The sequence below is a fragment of the Lytechinus variegatus genome, chromosome 4 (assembly GCF_018143015.1).
Source record: "Lytechinus variegatus isolate NC3 chromosome 4, Lvar_3.0, whole genome shotgun sequence".
Classification (NCBI taxonomy): domain Eukaryota; kingdom Metazoa; phylum Echinodermata; class Echinoidea; order Temnopleuroida; family Toxopneustidae; genus Lytechinus; species Lytechinus variegatus.
Window position 1 is genome coordinate 44,383,257 of NC_054743.1, and position 16,354 is coordinate 44,399,610.

Here is a 16,354-nt window from a genome sequence, read left to right on the forward strand (position 1 = left end):
TAGTGAATTGAACTTTTTTCATGATAATTAAAAGAATGTGAAATATTTAAAAAGATGATATAGTAATAAGATAGCACGATTTTAATGAAGGTCATATCAATAAATAATGCCTGAATGTGAAACAAAAGACTATTTCATTTTCAGTCACATGATTTATCACATGACTCACCAGCAGTGAAACAAATCCGGAAAATGGGTGGAATGGAATACGCACCGTAAATTAATCCCAGAACTGTTCTTGAATGAATTAGGTTATTTACTTGTGACAATTATGGAGCCATTATTTGTCATATCATTCTTGTGTGGAACCATCATGTCCATCTCGCTTTTTTCTTTGAGCTTGTTGTTGCCCTCTCCTCGGATTCTTGTGGCTGCTGATTCTGTGGACAGTGACAAGTGGATGCCGGGGAGCTCCGGCGTGGATCTACATTCCATTTCCCGTGAAGAGGGCTCTTTATTCGTCAATCCGCCTGGCTTAAAGTTAAATTCAAATTCAAAAGGACAAGGCCAAGCAGCCATTGATAATTTGAATCCTCTTGCATGTACTCAAGAACATATTTTAGTTGACATTGACAACTTGCCGGTGGATTTTACGAAGTGCCATCACAGAAAAGAACTATTAAGTGCATACAGCAATGCTTCCTCAGCATTCATTGAATGTGCAGTTAAGAATGCAAAGCCGGTTTTGTATTGTGGACATTGTGTATTGGAGTTTGACTTATCAAGGAAAGCGTGGAGTAATATTGAAAATGTATTACTTTTTTTCTTTCTTTTGCATTTTACTATTATTTCGTAAATTTTAAGTTTATGCTCGAGTCTGGGAATTTAAAATGTCAGTGCACTCGGTTAGTGTTGGAGTAGATTATCTGCGCCAGGGGCCCGTTTCTCAACACCTGGACAAGTTAGTCATATCTTTATCCACCAACCACGGAGTTCTAATCTTACTAAACCCGTTTCTCGAAAGGCCTCCTAACTATATCGATATTATCGGTAAAAAGAGCAGACGAGACGTAGCCTTAGTCACAAAATAGCATAATTTTCAAAAAGAAAAATTATAACAAAATTGCAAATATTGTGATGAATTGGGAATTTCATCTTTTAAGAATAATAGCACAGGTATATTATGCACCATACATACTTAGACCATGAAGACTTGAGCATTCAATTGCTGAGAAAATGGAATTATGAATAATTGATCTCGTGTCTAAAAAATCACATGTGGACGTTGAGATGGGTACCCCCGGGATATCCAATTTTAATAGTTTACGAAAGTAAAACCATAACGGTTTTCGTTGTAAAATGAGGATAATTATACGGTATTTTACGATTCCAAACATCATCAAAATATAGTTTAACAATTTTCTTTTAAATCTTAGATACTGAAACTTACTATTTGACAAATTCTATGCATAAATTAGAGATAGAATTTATCAAAATGTTAATAGGGGTCTGAAAACGACAAATACGAGTCCATTTATGGATGGCCTGACGTGGTAGAATCTTTATCAAATAAATTATTTTACTATTTCAAAATGAATGGTTTTGTGGAGTATTACCAACAGTTTTTGTAGATTCTTTGTATTACCATGATCATAGAATGCATTATCCAACTTGTTTTTTGATGTAATTTCAACATCTTTGATTGATTACGAAAGATTATAATTTTCACATTTCCTAGGCACTTTTGCATGTCATAGTCTACCCACGTGATGCCACTACGTCATTAAGAAAGAAGTTATGACAGGTTCGGAGGTGTCATAAATATTTAGTGAGGTTGTTGTACCCGATCTTGGTAAAGAGGGCTTCGTGAAACGGTTAGCGGACAAGTAGCTCACTATCTCCGATTTAGTCAAGAAGTTAGACTTATGACGGTGTTGAGAAACGGGCCCCAGGTCACTTGTTCACTGCTACCACCCTGCCTGTGGTGAATCTACAGGTAGGACTATGGTATGCCAATGTTGTACAGAGCACACACTTCAAAAAAATCATTAAAATGTCACTTTTGAGACCAAAATTACTAATTTTCATACAGTTGCAATTCATTTTTCATTAGGTAACTTGGGAATAATTTTTGTATTCACCAGAGCGCTCAAAAACTTGAATTTTGGGCATATTTTTGTGTACGCCCTCTATTGGTGGAAAGTAATATGGCAAGAAAATTTTCATTTTTTGATCTCTATTTTTAATTAAGAAAAAAATGATTTAAAGAATCAAATTGAAATAAGAGCCAAGTAGTATAAATAATAGGTGTAATGAAAACTGTCAGTGTAAAAAAATCAAGCATTTGCCCCAAAGAAAAAGAGAAAATAAGCCAAACATTGCCACCCTTATTTTGCCACACATGGAGATATAACTGAGAACAAGGTTATATTATAACCTTGTTCATTGAATGAGTGGGTCAGACCTGTCAAATGACCATGTACAATATAAATTATGATTACATGTAGTTACCTCCACCATTACTCTGCATCTTTGTGCACTCATTCAATGATTAAGGTTATGATATAACCTCTGTTGTACATGTAGGACTTCCTGTGTGGGGAAATAAGGCTGGCAATGTTTTACTTGTTTTCTCTTGTTCTTGGGGACAAATGCTTGATTTTTTTACACAGGTGTCAGTTTCCATTGCAACTACTCATGTAATTTTGTATTTTGCTCTAATGTAAATTGAATTCTTTTAATTATTTTTTTTCTAAATTAAAAATAGAGGTTGTTGAATGACTATTTTCTTGCAATTTTACTTTCCACCAATAGATGCTCAAAATTAAAGGTTTTTGCAGTCTAGTGAATAAAAAAATGATGCCCAAGTTACTAATGAAAAATAAATCCCAACTGTATGGAAATAAGTACATGTATTTTTTCTTACAAAACAGAAGTGATATACTGCATAGATCGACATGTGTGTAGATTCGCAATAGGCAGGGTGGTTGCAGTGAACAAGTGTGTCAGTGATGCTATACTGATGATATGATTTAATTGATTTTATTGTTTTATGCCTGAATATGGTTTTATTGGTTCCTTTTCCTTCTCACTATGGCAAATGCCTGCAAAACTACGACGAGCTGTCTTATTCACAAGATATCAATCAATAAATTTCAAATAATTAATCTGCACATTAAAATCTATACATTGTATGAGCAAATGTACATAGGCCTACTGTCCAAATGTTAAAAATGCATGTTGTAATGTAAGTATTTTGAAGTTTTAAGCAAAAAGAAACAACAAAAATCAACCAGGCATTCCATTAGACTAGACCATGATTCACAATTTGTATTTCCCTTACAGGATGAAGAATGCAAGGAAGACATACTTGTTTCTGATAAACTGCAGATTGTGAGTCAAACACAAGCTTTCCTCACTCAGCTGTGGCGTGATGGGAATTGTCAAAGTAAGTTTTCACTTAGGAAACATTCCGGACAAGTCCCCTCCACCTGATAGAATAGGAGTCCATAGTCCCGTAACACAAAGAGTTAGCGATTGATCGTACGCTTGATTTTCACGATTGATCGCACATTGTAGTCAATGGAATCAATTGTAGAAAAATGTTTTAGGATCATTGCTAAGTTTTGTGTTACGGGCCCCATGTCTATTAAGATATTTGGTAGTTTTGATAATGATTTTTTCCCCTTCTCACTCCCTTCTCACGACTGTTTACACTTTTTGTTTCTCTTTCAAATGTTTCCACGTCACACTTCTCTCCCCCTCTCTTTCTCATGAAATCTCTCTGTTTATCCCCTTCTTTCTGCATATGTGCTTTCACTTTATAAGTTGCGAGGGCATTTCATTTCTAATGAAATTTAATCATTTTGTACTTTCGTTATCCTGTAAGCAGATTTACATTCAATTTATACAATCTATGTACTTTGTCCTTGCAAGCTTTAACCATAATGTACATGTACTACACTGAATAATAATTATAATGATAATAATAATAATGATAATGATAATAATAAAAAATGATAATAATAATCAATATTTATATGGTGCAAACTACAGTTAAGTCTCTGAGCGCTCAAAGTCTCTTAGTGCTCAATAATTACTTGATAGTAATATTTTGTATATTTATTTATTCACTGTCAGTAAAAAAAAACATTACTGTTGAATCCTTTTTAATAACATGTTCACAAGACTAAATTGTTATTACTTTTCCATTCTTCCTTATCAGTTATACTTTTCTTCTTTACACTGCAAACTTTACAGATTGCTATGCTGAAAATCTGAACTTTAATGCAACCAACTCAACTCAAGAATTCCTCAAGAACTATAATGACACAATGACCTGCTTTTTGAACAATGGCGGATGCTCTGTAAGTATTCTTGAATGAGGTAATTTATTACTATTTTATTTTTTTGTCTCTTACTCTTCCTCTTCTAACCTCCACTTCCTCCTATTTTTTTTTCTTTCAGTTTCTTTTTCCTCTGCTTCCCAACTTTGTGTCAATCTATAGAATATCTGCCTGATATTTCTATATTACATGGATACTGAAAGTGGATAAGGTGGCAAAAATACTCTCTGATTATCAGTTGAATCTTTTAAATCCTATAATTAAGTGTAATAAGTACAGCAATGGCCCAAAGTATAGTGTAGGCCTATGTACCAGATAATCAAATTTTAGTGTGATAATAACTAATATGGGTTGCTTCATTCCCCCTCTTTGTACATTTATTGTATGTATTCCCTTTCCAATTTAAAATTATTTTGCCCTGTTTGAAAAAAAAAATCTTCTGGTTGTGGTTGAAATCTGTCAAAAATAATTGAACCTCTCATTGACAACAGAATGATGAACAAAATCATGATTTAAACTTAACTTTATATGGAAAACCAACATAGCTTTGTATAACTTTCCAGTGAATTTTCAATCATTTTATTGGTTTACTTTGTGATCTTGCTTGTCAACACTTTCCAATATTGTTATAAAGTAAGGTAGACTACACACCCTTTTCAATGTTTCACTTTCGTTTTTACATATTCCCTGGTTCCCCCCTTTTTTATTACTAAATCCAAGTTCATTTCCTTTCTGATTGAAAATCAATCAAAGTTCAATTCTTCTGCACAGTCATGCGTGTAACATTCTCATTACAAATGAAAGGCTTTGCTCTTATCACAAACTCCCTGATCAGATTTAGGGGCAGATTCACTCCAACAAATAGTTCATTTGAATGAAAAGGAGAAAAAATGAAACTTGGATGTAAAAGAAGAAACTTATGACATTTTAAAGTTTTGCTTAATTTCACACTACCTGGTAGGAAGAAATTCTTCGAATGCTTGAGCACCTGATCAGGGTGGCGGTGCCAAAGCCGGGTAATAGTATGCAGCGCTTAGAAACATTGTATTAAGTGTTATATAAATGATGCATGTTGTTATTATTATGTATTCACTTTACTAAGTGTATATTAATTATAATATCCAACAATCTTTTTTATGTTCATTTCACAGGATGATCCTGTACCAGTCGGCTCAAATATGACATTATGTGATAATTGCAGTAAGGAATATGACACACTGAATGCCCTGTACAATGACCTTAGCGACGACCAACTTTGTATGGACATCATAGACTTGGTAAGCAATCTAATTGCTGTCAAATGTATTGCTGTACACATGCATGACCAAATTATTTCCAAACTACCCCCTAAACAAGTTTTTCTCTGTGTGCAAAATAACCCCCTAAACAAGTTTTTTTGCGGGCTTTATTTACAAATTTTAGCCCCTAAACAAGTTGTCAGAATATGACCCCGGGAAAAAACATACCCTAAACATGTTTGGCTAGTCTAAAAAAAAGCTTTAAAAAAAAGACATACCCTAATACGTTGGACCATTGACCAGTCTATTCAAAACCACCCCTTTTTTTAAATCCAAGTGAACGGCTCACCTGCGAAGCAGAGTGAGACTATAGGCGCCGCTTTTCCGACGGCGGCGGCGTCAACATCAAATCTTAACCTGAGGTTAAGTTTTTGAAATGACGTCATAACTTAGAAAGTATATGGACCTAGTTAATAAAACTTGGCCATAAGGTTAATCAAGTATTACTAAACATCCTATTAGAGTTTCATGTCACATGACCAAGGTCAAAGGTCATTTAGGGTCAATGAACTTAGACCATGTTGGCGGGATCAACATCGAAATCTTAACCTGAGGTTAAGTTTTTTAAATGTCATCATAACTTAGAAAATATATGGACCTAGTTCATGAAACTTGGACATAAGGTTAATCAAGTATCACTGAACATCCTGCACGAGTTTCACGTCACATGACCAAGGTCAAAGGTCATTTAGGGTCAATGAACTTTGGCCGAATTGCGGATATCTGTTGAATTACCATCATAACTTTGAAAGTTTATGGATCTGATTCATGAAACTTGGACATAATAGTAATCAAGCATCACTGAACATTTTGTGCAAGTTTCAGGTCTCATGATTAAGGTCAAAGGTCATTTAGGGTCAATGAACTTTGGCCGAATTGGGGGTATCTGATGAATTACCATCATAACTTTGAAAGTTTATTGGTCTAGTTCATTAAACTTGGATATTATAGTAATCAAGTATCTCTGAACATCCTGTGCACGTTTCAGGTCACATGACCAAGGTCAAAGGTCAATGAACTTTGGCCGAACTGGGTGTATCTGTTGAATTACCATCATAACTTTGAAAGTTTATGGATCTGATTCATGAAACCTGTACATAAGAGTAATCAAGTATCACTGAACATCCTGTGCGAGTTTCAGGTCACATGATCAAGGTCACAGGTCATGTAAGGTCAATGAACTTTGGCCATGTTGGGGTTTTTTGTTGAATAACCATCATATCTCTGTAAGTTTATTGGTCTAGTTCATAAAAAGTGGACATAAGAGTAACCATGTATCACTGAACATCTTGTGCGAGTTAGAGTAGTATTCAAAGTCAGCACTGCTGCTATATTGAACTGCGTGGTGCAGGTGAGACGGCCAGAGGCATTCCACTTGTTTAAATATGGGTTTTAAATACCCTTAACGAGTGCTATTTGACTGGCCTTCCGGGCAGGAGCTCACTATTGGTTCACTTGTAGTATGTAAACACTTCTTTGGCTAAGTGGAGGTGCCGTGGCCGAGTGGTCTAAGGCGCCTTCCTATACATAAAAAGTCCAGGGTTCGATCCCCGGCTGCGGCACCTATGCCTGCGAGCAAAGCATTTAATGTGCAATGCTCTTTTATCCTGCTTTCAAATAAATGGAAATGCTATAGGCATTATTGGTAACTTGGTGTGAACTTTAAAAAAAGTCTGTAAATGTTCCCTTTAAACAATATCTTGTCTCCTTAAAAAATATCTTGGATTAGGATGTCCTATTAAAGAAGATACAATTATCTCTAGCTAACTATTATGTATTACATATATCACCTTGAAACGTGTTACATTATACTTTATTTTGCTGTTTTTCCTTTTTTAGATGAATCGCACCCGCATCATGTGGAAAGACAATCACTGTCGGAAGATAGAAAGAGAGTTTTTAGCTGTAGTAACCCTAAGCGTCTTTGTCTGTATATTGCCATTATTCTTTTACATTGCTGCAATGCTGCATGGGACGAAAAAACAACAAAGACTTGTAGAAAGTGAGTACCATGAAGTTTTTTTACGACATGAACGTTTATTTATGAAGTAAAATAGACTTGTGAAGTAATATCCCTATTATTGCATTCCTTGTGAACTTTGATATGTTTATTGTTTTTGTACCAATGATGGTAACACTAGATAATCAAGATTATGCATGTACATGTACTAATAAGGGCATAAACTCTGTTACAGATGATTATTGCCTTCATAGTTGGATTCGCTCAGTCCCCCCTCCCCACAGCCCCAAATACAATATCGACTCCCTGGGGAGTATTTTGATAAAGGGCTAAAAAAAATTTGCACTGTGAACTATTCGAAATAGTTTAATTTGGTCAATATTTGTCTTCTTTTGTACAGAATCCAAAGAAAGGAAACGGAGGTCACTATCAGCTTCAGCAAGACTCTATGCTGGGACGACAACTTCCCTACGCTGATTAATGTACGTCATTTAGTAATATGCCTTAAGACTCCAAAGGAAATCAGCGAATGTCACCACGGTGTCATGTTAAAGCATCATACTTTATTTTTGTTTGAGACAAAATACAAGGACTCAATAGACACTGGAGGCAGTACTTAAAGCCGAGACAACAATGTTTCTTCACGAGTATACTTCTCAAATTGTTTGTTAAGGCTACTCAAAGGAAAAAAAAGTGGCCACATTCCTTTTAATTGGAAACAGTTTTGATGGCCACTAAAGACAGGTTTTTGCTAAAGATAGGAAGCTGCTAAGGCAGGTTTTACTCGATTGTACTTCAGCATTTATTAATCTGCCTTAAATTTGAGAACATTCCATCTTGAGTTAACATTAAGCTTTAAAAAAATGAATTATGTAAGTCCAATATATGACATATTAGATACAGGAGCGGATCCTAGGGGGGGGGGTTGCCCACCCTCACCCATATTGCGGCAACCTGCAAAAAAGTGTCCTTATTAACTTAAGAGAAACCTTTGGTGCATGTTACGGGGCTTTCGGCCCCCCCCCCTTCCAAAAATTCCTGGATCTGCCCCTGATGTATATGTACTTAAATCAAATATGTAATCATTGTTTGTTTGGTAAAATACACTGCTATACTCAGATTGTCTTCATTTTATCATCTGCCAATTGGAGGTAAGTTATATGAAATTCTGAAGTAAAATTCTTGCAAAGTTTTTATTTTCTCCTAGCTGCCTTTTTATCCCCCATAGAACTACTCTTTGTCATTGATGTGTTAGATTCCATATACCATAGCCAAACGCTAGGTAAAGTAACACACAGCTGTTGCTAATGAGATTATTCAGGGGATGGTTTCATAAAAAGTTTTGTCAGTGATTTACTGCAAATCCCTGCATCTGATTGGTTGAGGCAAACTAGTCACTGATGATAACTGACTAACAGGGTTTCTGTATCTTTCTTCTTTACAATTCCTTTCCCAAGTATCCAATGCAGCATTTGCTCCACTCCATACTTGATATATATACATGTATGTATATTTATATATTCTTGCAATGATTTACATACTTATATAATATTGACTGGCCTTGAGGGAGATACCAAATATATTTCCAAAACTAGTCTCATATTGCCCCGAGTCGAAGACGAGGGCAATATGGGTCTAGTGAGGGAAATATTTTTGGTATCTCCCGAAAGTAACGCCAGTCAATATTATTACCTGTTCAATTCTTTCTGGTACATTAAATCAACATATTGATAGATTATATAACTAAATTGTTGGACTTACCTTGGTCAAGCCTGTAGTGTCAATTCTGCACTTTACCATTATGACGTACTTACAAGCGCTCGGATCCAGCGTTGTCTTTATTATGACGTATATTGTTGGTGCGCGGATCTTTTATGAAGCGTATCTCTTTATACGCATCCACAAATGCGCTGGGGATTGATGAGCTCGGAATACGGATATTATGGACCGCTAATTATTGTACGTAGGTGCAGTAGGAAAATTACTCTTTTCGGGGAGGAGGGGTGTACAAATATTATGGTCACTCGTCATTCAGCTGATCGCTGACCGAGCCATTGTGACGTAGTTTATGTTGAGTTAATCACTTAGACAAAATATGCGTTTATATCATGTCTCCAAAATGCCTCATTCAGGTAATAATGTTTATTCTTATGAAGAGAGATACTAAAAAGGATGTAATTTATAATAGTAATATGATAATGATGATGATACTACTACTACTACTAATTCTGCTTCTACTACTACTACTGCTGCTGCTGCTGCTACTGCTGCTACTACTACTACTACTACTACTACTACTATCACTACCACTTATGTAACAGGCCCTTGAAGTTCAGGGCCTATTTAAAAAAAGACCTTACAACTATGGTAAATTTTGTAAACTATTATGGAAACCTTTATTTGATTGCCCCGTTTCCATGGTACTTTAATAACATAATGGCAAAGTCACCACAATTATTATATTAGTCAGGAATTTGCAATAACCAATCTTGGATTAGATTGAAAATTATATATGTGTATTGAAAGATGAAATTTATTATAAGATTTCGACTTGATTATTAATCTCAGATATTTTTGAGAATAAAATTTTCAATAATGATATGCAGAATGCTCTTGGCTTTAATATTGATTGTGTTCAGTAATCCATTTTGATCGTTTGTGCAGTGAAAAATGCCCCAATATAGTTTCGGCTTCAGATTTTGGTATTCCAGCCTACCGGGCCCAGTCTTCCTCTCCCCGCTCTCTATACTTCTCTCCCTCTCACTTTAACCATCCTTTTCCATCCCTCTCTTTCTTTTGTTTCTCAAAGGGCAAGTCCACCCCAGGAAAAAAACTTGATTTGAATCAATAGAGAAAAATCAAACAAGAATAATGCTAAAAATTTCATCAAACTCGGATGTAAAATAAGAAAGTTATGACGTTTAAAGTTTCGCTTATTTTTCACAAAACAGTTATATGGACAACTCAGTTATATGCAAATGAGAGAGTTGATGGTCTCACTATTTCTTTTGTTTTTTATTGCTTCACCGTGAATTATATAATTTTTCAATTTTCACAGATTTCAGTGACAACAAGCTCCCTCTTGGTTGAACCACAAAATGTTCAAACAATGGTAATTCCACAATTTTCTCCTTATTGTTATGAGAAACACGGTTCCACCTTGTTTCTCATGACAATAGGGAGAAAATTGAAGTATTTCATATAATAAAATACAAAAGAAATAGTGAGTGGGTGATGTCATCAGTCCCCTCATTTGCATACCGACAAAGATGTGCATATAACTGTTCTGTGAAAATAAGTGAAACTTGAAAATATCATAACTTTCTTATTTCACATCCGATTTTGATGAAATTTTCAGTGTTATGCTTGTTTGATTTTTCTCTTTTATTCAAATCAACTTTTAGTTGGGTTGGACTTGTCCTTTAAATTATAAATGATGAAAACGGGATAGAAATCAAACGCGATTCACAATGTAAATATGTCTTAGATATAAGACAATGCTGAGTCTTACTATCATTTATTATCAAATCCAAAGGCCCGTATTCTGATAGCAGATTTAACTTAAACCCAGGTTTAAAGTTGTGGTTTAAGTATGGCAAGCCAAAAGTATCAAAATTTTTATTAAGTTGTATATTTCTTATGTATACTGTGCTCTTTCCTGATTCAACGATGGTGAAGACGATCATTCATATATAATTCCTAGACAATTATGAATGATTTGAGAGTCAAATGAGTTGAAGTACCATATCTACATGTATGTTAGTGATTTATGTAACAATTGGCTATCCATACTTAAACCACAACTTTAAACCTGAGTTTAAGTCAAACCTGCTATCAGAAAGCGGGCCAATGAGTTTATGAAGAATATTTCACATTTTACACATACGTGATAGGATCAACCATTAATCCTTTTTAATAGTATACATTTATTCAATGAACTTGGTATAAATGAGAAGAAAGAATACAGATAAAAATAAAATATAATCTGATAACACCATGCAAAAACCTTAGCAGCGATATGAGATCAAAACGTAATATACATTGACTGACTTTATTCTTTTTAGAACATTAATCAGCCTTTGAGTATAATCAATAGAATATCTTTCTTCAATTTAAAGCACAAAGTAATGCATTGTATACATGTATAGAGGCAGTAGATCAGAGAAAGCAACAGAGGACAGTTTGAATGATAAATTTATGTTGATAAACTGCAGAAAATAAAACAAACATCCCAATGGAATTTTCATTGAATTTGAACGTAACATAAAGTTATGATTTTTTTTGTTCGAAATTTGCTTATTTTCACAAAATATATAATATGCACGCCTTCCACCTCCACCCCTTATTTCCTTCTTCCTTCCTTCTCATTTTTCCGTCTTCTTCCTCCTCCTCCTCCTTCCTCGTCTTTTTCTTCAATCAACACCACCACCATTTTTGCATTGGAGGCGCTACCTATCATTTCTCTGTTTAAAAAATAATTTAGAAGGGCGACAGGCCTATTTCTTGCTTTGTGCGCTTACCAACAAACTCTTTCTTTTGTGCGCTTACCATAATAGGTTGTCTTGTCTGATTTCTCGTGCAATATACAATATAAAAAATATCAACATTTCTCTTTCACATCAACATTAAAAATAGATAATTTTGTTTAAGATATCAAACACGTTGCAGGAGTACTCAGTCACGGATATAGTCATGAATATGAGAATAAAACATGTTAGATTCATACATAGCATAGGTTTTCGTGGATAATTTTGCGATTTCAATTGTATTTTCCGTTTTCAAAATGTGTTTTGATTATGGTTATTAGCCGGGTAATATAGGAGCGCCTTGAGCACCTAACAAGGTGGATATGTGCGCAATATAAATTACCCTATTATGATTATAATAACAAGTATAAAATGTAATCTGACCCTTTCATCGAAAGGATTTCCCCGCTTGGCAAAGTGCCAAGTGTTAGATTCTTTAATTTCATTTGGTTTGACTGGAATCCCGTATGCTTTATATTACATGACTTGCCGATTTACCTTATTTACAAACAAGTGAGAACACTAAACGAATGGAATATATACATACATATACACAGAGCTACATCCTTATGAAAACTTGTCTGTGCTGGGAATCGAACCCGGGCTACCAACTTAGAATGGCGCACGGTGCCTTAACCACGAGACCACAGAGACGGGTTACTGCATGACCAGGGCAAAACCAATCCGATTAACCATCAGACAAACATATATATTCGACCCCACCTATTACATTTCATTTGTCTGGTGTAGATAAGGTTTTTTATCAGCCGCCATGTCTCAGCTGGATCAAAGCATGTTTTTCAATACAGGTATAGACTCATTCAGGGGCGGATCCAGGATTTTTCAAAGGGTGGGGCACATTTTCCCCGAGGAAAAATTTGACAAGCAAAAAAGAAAAGTCTTCACTTAAGTTTTAACGGCATTTTACATTAAAAATTGTAATTGTGCCTCTTAAGGGGGGGGGGGTACGGGCCGGCTGTGCCCCCCCTGGATCCGCCAGTGGACTGATTTATACTTTGATTCATCTAGGAAGAAAGACAAACTTCGATTAGAGATAAATCTGATCATCTGGACTTACTGATTGAAATGGAGAGAACAGTTTTACATCTTATCTGGGACGCTTCTTCAAACAAAATGAAACAAATTATTGTGCCAGTATGATAAATTAACTCTATTTATTCAAATGTTGTAAATCCAAGTAAGTACTTATCATTAAAGGTCAAGTCCACCCCGGAAAAAATGTTGAGTTGAATCACTAGAGAAAAACCATACAAGCATAAGGCTGTAAATTTCATCAAAATCGGATGTAAAAAGTTATCAAAAGTTATTATGACACTTAAATGTTTGGCTTTTAATATTAATAAAACATATGCACATCTCAGAGACCTGCAAATGAGACAGACGATGATGTCCCTCACTCACTATTTCTTTTTTTTGCAGTTGTTTGAATATTTCAATTTTAACAAATTTGACAAGAAGGACCAACATGACTGAACCATAAAATTCATACAAGTGGAATGCCTCTGGCGATCTCACCTGCATCACGCGATTCAACATAGCAGCAGTGCTGACTTTGAAAACTACTATAACTCGCACAAGATGTTCAGTGATACTTGGTTACTCTTATTTCAACAATTTATGAACTAGACCAATACACTTACAGAGATAGGATGGTAATTCAACAAATACCCCCAATGTGGCCAAAGTTCATTGACCTCACATGACCTTTGACCTTGATCATGTGACCTGAAACTTGCACAGGATATTCAGTGATACTTGATTACTCTTATGTCAAAGTTTCAAAAGTCAGATCAATAAACTTGCAAAGTTATGATGGTAATTCAACAGATACCCCCATTATGGCCAAAGTTCATTGACCTTTGACCCTGGTCATGTGACCTAAAATGCGCACAGGATGTTCAGTGATACTTGATTACTATTATGTCCAAGTTTCATGAATCAGATCCAAAAACTTTTAAAGTTTTTATTGTAATTCAACAGATACCCCAAATCGGCCAAAGTTCATTGACCCTAAATGACCTTTGACCTTGGTCATGTGACGTGAAACTCATGCAGGATGTTTGGTGATACTTGATTACCCTATGTCCAAGTTTAATGAACTAGGTCCATATATTTTCTAAGTTATGATGACATTTCAAAAACTTAACCTCAGGTTAAGATTTTGATGTTGATTCCCCCAACATGGTCTAAGTTCATTGACCCTAAATGACCTTTGACCTTGGTCATGTGACATGAAACTCTCATAGGATGTTCAGTAATACTTGATTAACCTTATGGCCAAGTTTCATGAACTAGGTCCATATACTTTCTAAGTTATGATGTCATTTCAAAAACTTAACCTTAGGTTAAGATTTGATGTTGACGCCGCCGTCGGAAAAGCGGCGCCTATAGTCTCACTTAGCTATGCAGGTGAGACAAAAACAGTGGTAATTGAATGATTCCACATGTTCAGGGTGGAATAAAACATTGTTTTACAGAACAATGAGAAAACTAAAATATGTCATATATTTAATATAATAAAAATTCAAAAGAAATAGTGAGTGACGTGATCAGTCGATCCCCTCATTGCATGCAGACCAGGATATGCTTTATTAAAACGTCTTAATTTGCTTATTTTCCATCTGATTTTGATGAAATGCTTGTTGGATTGATTCCCCCTCTCTCTTTTATTCAAGTCAACTTTTTATTGGGTAGACTTAATAATTGTCCTTTAAAAAGCATATAAATAAATTGGCAGGGGTGGATCTAGATTTTTTTTCCAAGGAGGAGGTTTGACCGTGAAATTTGACAAGCATAAAAAGGGTTCACTATAAAATGAAGGTAATTTGGGGTTGGCTCCAAAATGTAGGTCATTATTTAAAAAAAAAAACTTGGCAGCCCAAAGGGAGGGGGTTCAACCCCCTAAGCCCCCCGCCCCGTAGTTCCGCCACTGATTGCCATGCATCCTAGGTGGCGCCAGTGAAATCTGATAGGCGCAAGACGATCGACCCAGCGGAGACAACGATTTAGTTTTCAAATAAGAAAATAGGGGTATGCTTTGACCAATTTGTTGACTTGTTTTCATCATCTTTGCTTTGTTCTGTTTATACATTGTATCTACATGTGTGTAAACCAGTGAAAAAAGAATTTCATTTATGGAAAATAAAGTTATTCAATTCAATTTATATATACACCCGACCCATCTATTCCCCAATGCATCGTTTCTCTTTTATTATATTCCCCTTCTTCATTTTTTCGTCATCTAATCTTTTATACATTTTTCTTTTTTTAAGTATACACAAACCAATATAAAAAAGTGAGTAACTCTCGTAAAAGTCAGTTAATTTGTCAGTATTATAAGTTATAGCGACACATTTTGGCTCACTGAATTATGTCACTATACGGACAAAACTTTGACTCACCTCTGCCTACATTTTGCTTACGTCATACCAGACCTTTCAATCGCTTTCAGATGATATGATTATGATGGACAGTACAAAGTTTAGAGACGAAATTGTGCTGCATATGGGCGTCTGATAATCATGTTAAGGAGCGGTTCAGTTGAAAAGGGCTTTCGCAACATAAAATGAAAGTAGAAATAAATCAAACACATGAACAAAAGCTTTAATTACCAAGAGATAATGATAATGGCAATCACTGAATAAAACATTACTGAACATGAAACAAAATATATAAAATATACACAGAGGTATCATAGAAAGACAAGTCAGATATATGTGCGCAGGTTTGATCTGGTAAAAGAAATTAGTAACATTGTCTTTATATTTTTTGTTGTTAAAAGATTATTATTGTTACTTTAATGCGTCACCCGTTCCTCGGAGGCGAAAAGCGAACTGAATCGCTGTGACCAGCAGGTCTCTCTTCCCGATATGACTGATTGGGGGAGCTAGTGCAGGCATGGCAGGTGGACCCCGGGGGTGGACCTCTACACCGGGGTTTCCAGTATAGAGGCCTCTATAATCTTATAAGAATGGTGCAGTGGGTTCTTAACGTGCAAAGGTCGTGACTCGATCTCCTTTACACAGGGCCTCCATTTAACGTCCTATCCGAGGGACAGAGTGTTTTCCACTGTAAAATAGCCTGCATCTATGGAACAGTGAAAAGACGTTTACACGCAACGCACTGGCTTCAGTCATCCGCCCTTGGTGGACTTACCCACGACCTTTGGTTCGACAGGCAGAAACTTTACCGCCAACTTCGCTCTCAAGATAGATGAGGATACATCATCACCTCCTACCTTTAGAAATTACTTTTAGAAAGTTA

The 16,354-nt window shown here is 35.5% G+C and overlaps 1 protein-coding gene across 1 annotated transcript; it reads left to right on the plus strand.

Annotated features, from left to right (window-relative positions):
- The first annotated feature begins 132 nt into the window (after nucleotides 1-132).
- Nucleotides 133-8,391, plus strand: LOC121414153 (osteopetrosis-associated transmembrane protein 1-like). Its single transcript, XM_041607226.1, has 6 exons — nucleotides 133-751; nucleotides 3,286-3,388; nucleotides 4,201-4,307; nucleotides 5,438-5,563; nucleotides 7,424-7,586; nucleotides 7,945-8,391. The coding sequence occupies exons 1-6, from the start codon at nucleotides 272-274 to the stop codon at nucleotides 8,019-8,021; spliced, it is 1,056 nt and encodes a 351-aa protein (XP_041463160.1). The 5' UTR covers nucleotides 133-271; the 3' UTR covers nucleotides 8,022-8,391.
- The last annotated feature ends 7,963 nt before the right edge of the window (nucleotides 8,392-16,354 follow it).

What these genes read in the sequence shown, in the direction of transcription:
- LOC121414153 (XM_041607226.1), top strand. Translation starts at nt 272, where the DNA reads ATGGAGCCATTATTTGTCATATCATTCTTGTGTGGAACCATCATGTCC. An exon ending in GTATGGACATCATAGACTTG is followed by an intron (nt 5,564 to 7,423) that starts GTAAGCAATCTA and finishes TTCCTTTTTTAG; the next exon opens with ATGAATCGCACCCGCATCAT. An exon ending in ACAACAAAGACTTGTAGAAA is followed by an intron (nt 7,587 to 7,944) that starts GTGAGTACCATG and finishes TCTTTTGTACAG; the next exon opens with AATCCAAAGAAAGGAAACGG.